This window comes from Aplidium turbinatum, chromosome 5, assembly GCF_918807975.1.
Source record: "Aplidium turbinatum chromosome 5, kaAplTurb1.1, whole genome shotgun sequence".
NCBI classification, from domain to species: domain Eukaryota; kingdom Metazoa; phylum Chordata; class Ascidiacea; order Aplousobranchia; family Polyclinidae; genus Aplidium; species Aplidium turbinatum.
In genome coordinates this window covers 32,871,410-32,875,329 of record NC_137476.1, presented here as the reverse complement: position 1 = coordinate 32,875,329, position 3,920 = coordinate 32,871,410, and the positions used below count along the sequence as shown (strand labels likewise).

At 34.2% G+C, this 3,920-nt stretch overlaps 1 protein-coding gene across 1 annotated transcript; it reads left to right on the top strand.

The window, feature by feature from the left end:
- The first annotated feature begins 1,400 nt into the window (after window positions 1-1,400).
- Window positions 1,401-3,363, top strand: LOC145771154 (ryncolin-1-like). The gene is made up of 4 exons (XM_082582891.1): window positions 1,401-1,413; window positions 1,531-1,627; window positions 2,020-2,087; window positions 3,116-3,363. The coding sequence occupies exons 1-4, from the start codon at window positions 1,401-1,403 to the stop codon at window positions 3,361-3,363; spliced, it is 426 nt and encodes a 141-aa protein (XP_082439017.1).
- Window positions 3,364-3,920: the final 557 nt, after the last annotated feature.

Sequence of the window (3,920 nt, the reverse complement as noted above, 5' to 3'; positions counted from 1 at the left end):
ATGTTTTCAAAGTGCTTCAAGGTATTGTTGTTTATATATATTCTATCTATTTTTGTTTTTGCTTTTGGGTGTGAATATGTATAGATTGCTTTGTGTGGATGTTTGTATCGAAATATGTCTATTAGTTGAAAATTATTAACCAGTGCTTTAAATGTCTTTTTGTCGTAGGTGTTTGAGAAGGATTGAGGGTTTGCAGTATCTAGAGGGTCTGTGATCAGGTTAAAGTCACCAAGTAGTATTATTTTGTCATCATTCCATTTTTGTAAGTTTGTGGATAGTATTTCTGATAGTGATGTTTTGTCTTTATGATTTTGTGGAAAGTATGCATTGACAATATGCATATTTTCACCATTAATATTGATATGTAGTTGGTGAAGGTGGTTGTTCTTTAAAATAGTATGTCTGCGTTGACCCTTTTGATATATTTCATTTTTTAGTATTATCATAGTTCCTGCACGAAAGCTTGGAGAATCAGGGAATATGTTTGAGAAAAGTTTTATGTTATAAAATTTTTCCCAATTTTCTAATTGTTTAGGTAAAAGTCGATGAGTTTCCTCTGAATAGCTAAGGCAGAGAGTCTATGAAGCTTAAGGAATTTTATAATGTTGGTAAATTTTTTGGAAATTCCATTTATATTGATTGAGCAAATTTTAAGCTTTTTAACTTGCATGTGACAAGTTTGACTCTCTGCCTCAGAAAGCATTTCACTAGGTGTCAAAAGTATGATGCACAATCGCATTAGGCTATATTATAGGCTATTTAACACTATGATTATTATTACCTTTTGTTTTTTTCGGTTTTTAGGCGATAAAAGGATTCAATAAAAATTCGTTTTAAATATTATAGTTAGTAAGTATTTTCGTTGTCTCTTGGCAGCTCTTCTTCTTTGTTTGGTTCAAGGGTAGACTTTTCATCGTTTTCTGATGGCGTGAGAGGGTTTTCATCTGTCTGATTCTGGGATGATGTGTCAATCATCAGAGGCATTATGCTTTGTTCTGAATCGGAGGATGAGTTTTTTGAGTAGTTTGGATCTATTTTTTGGGTCTTGTTTTCTAAGGGCGGACTATCTTCAAGAGGTCGCTTATTAGGTCTGATGTAGGTGGGTGTTGGTGAATGGTGACTTTCAGGTGCATTTCTTGTTTTAGATATCGGATGTCTTTGTTGATTGTGTGTTGTTTTCCTTTTCTTTTTCTTTTTCTTCCTTCGTGTGCTTTTCTTTTCCCATGGGTTTGATGCTATGTCAGTGGACTCTCTATCTGAGTATAGTCCTTCTGTGTTAGGGCTTGTAGTACCACTTTCTGCTTCGGCGTTTCTTTGTTGAGTTAGGAGGGCACGTTTTGGGCATTCCGTACCTTGATGTCCTCGGTGTTGGCAATACCCACACAATATTCTCATGGGACATGTTGCATCGAGGTGGCCCAGTCCTTTGCAGAAGCGACTTTGACATCGAAGTGGTATAGCACTATCTGCAGTTATATTTTATGAATTATACTTTGATTTGTTATCTATTTTGAGTTTTGATATTTTCAGGCTTAGATAATCTCCATGCCGTTACCAGTTCTGGTACATATAAACTTCGCATTGATCTTGAAGACTGGGAAGGAAACACTGCATATGCTGAGTACAGGTGAGTATTTATTTTTTCATTACATATTGTTTGTTAAATGCATAGCCTGGCTGTTTCAAATGAAATCAATAAATAAAAAAAATAAAATAAAAATAATTATTAAATAAACATATTGCGATCTGTTTTGAAAATCTGGCATTAAGGTTTACCAAATAATTACCAACCAAACCATCCAAACAATCGCTAACAAATTTTATCCATCGAACAATTCAATTAAGTTTCGTTTAGGCGCCTATAAGTTAGTTAAATTTGTGGACCGGCTGCTGGTTTACGTATTGTTTTTATACTCTACCATTTCAACGCAATTGAAACGTATCTTGTGATATATATCTTTTTTTTAATTATATACCCCATTGTTATTAACGGTTTATCCGACGATAAATATTTTTCAGCACCATGACTGTAGGAGACGCCACATCCAATTATCGATTGAATATTGGAAGTTATAATGGAACAGCAGGTGAGTTAGTGACTGGTTGAACTAATCGTTTTAAACAGAAACTAGTTTTCCTTTGACAAAAGTTGGATTGCATCTAAATTAAACCTAAATAACCACAAGAACCGTTTTTTAGCAAATCATTCATTTGTCTTCGAACAATCGAATAAAATCACATTATCCATTCCATCTTGGAAAGCGAAGGGCGAACATCAACATCACATAGGGGGTGTAAATATTTTCATTAATTATTTGAGATTTTACTTCTACGTTGGAAAGGGTATAAGCCTACCTATTTTCATAAAATAAATTTGTAAAGTTTAGATCTTGGCGCCACCTTAGAAAAGGGTTTTTCGATTTCAGATTTTTTTTTACTAAGATCTATTTCGCTTACTTACTATCAAATGAAGTGGTAGCTTACGTATCTACAATAATTACGAACTGAGCATCTAGTTCATCACAGCCGCATCGGCTATGATACAAACATACACACTATCAAACGACCACTTGGATATGTAGAAGTAGAAAATGGACATTTTCGAAAGGAGCTTAATGTCCTAAACATCTGTCATTTCAGCTAATCAGTGGATTATTATCAAGATAATTAGATAAACACAAAACCATTGCGTGAATAATTAAGCACCGTATACAAAACAATACATCCAACTTTCAAGCTTAATCTGTTTCTAAAATTTGAAACTTTATTAACCTTATAGTAGGCTATCATAATACGAGGTGTTTTCGTACACGGAAAGCACGTCACGGGCTATCTTAGCCCCGTGCTAATTAATCGTTAAAAGTCAATTGACGATGTTTCCAATGGAATGCTTATGGAAAAAACGCTTTTGATTACAGACTGGGTAAACAGTTACAGACTATTAAAACTGCATACAATACACAATCAGTATTTACAAAAATGATGTTGAAAACGAAATTTAATCTCTCTAAATAATAGTTCAAATATTTTCAAACAAGTTATAGCAGTTGAAGTCTTTTAAACATAAGTCAAGTGGTTTGCGTAAGAAAAGTCATTTTTATTCTTGTCATTGAAGGTGATTCTTTAAGGTACCACAGTAATCGGCCATTCACCACAAAAGACAACGATAATGACTCGTCGAGTAATAATTGTGCTGTTGATCGTCGTGGTGCGTGGTGGTTTGGTCAATGTGCTTATTCACACTTGAATGGAGAATACGTCGATGGAGGGCGTGCGAGTGGTTATAAAGGAATCTATTGGTATCATTGGAAGGGAGGCAGCTATTCGATGAAAAAGGCAGAAATGAAGATCCAACGAATTTGATTCATTTTAAAGAACAAATTTGTTAATCTCTACAAACCTGTGCAAAAAAAAAGTTTGAAATTTTCTTTAAGTGTTTTTCTAATTCTGAACTTTGTGATCCATGTGGCACAAAAAGCATTTTTGGTGGAACGCAAACGGCTTTAAAATCATCAACACCGTATCGCATGGTCATTGATATGTATATTATCATTGTAACATTAATTAACAATCAACTTTGCATTACCATCATGCAACATTGCATTACCATCATGCAACGGTATATTTTCTACATCAAAATTGTGGAAACCTTGATCTACTAAAAGATCTACTTTCAAACAAAGTGTGGGTCATTCGGCCGTTTAAGCCGCGATAATTTCGATTTTCGCTTTAAAAGCAATAACATTTGTATTTTTATAGAGTTAATGAATGTGAATTCAATGCAGTCATTTTTTTTGCTGACTGCCAGTTCAGGGAGGTAGCTTAATTGACTTACCTTCCTAGAGTGAATGACTGGAAAACTTGAGGTGGCTGCATGAACATTTGTCGCAATAAACATATGACGTCACAATAATTTCTGA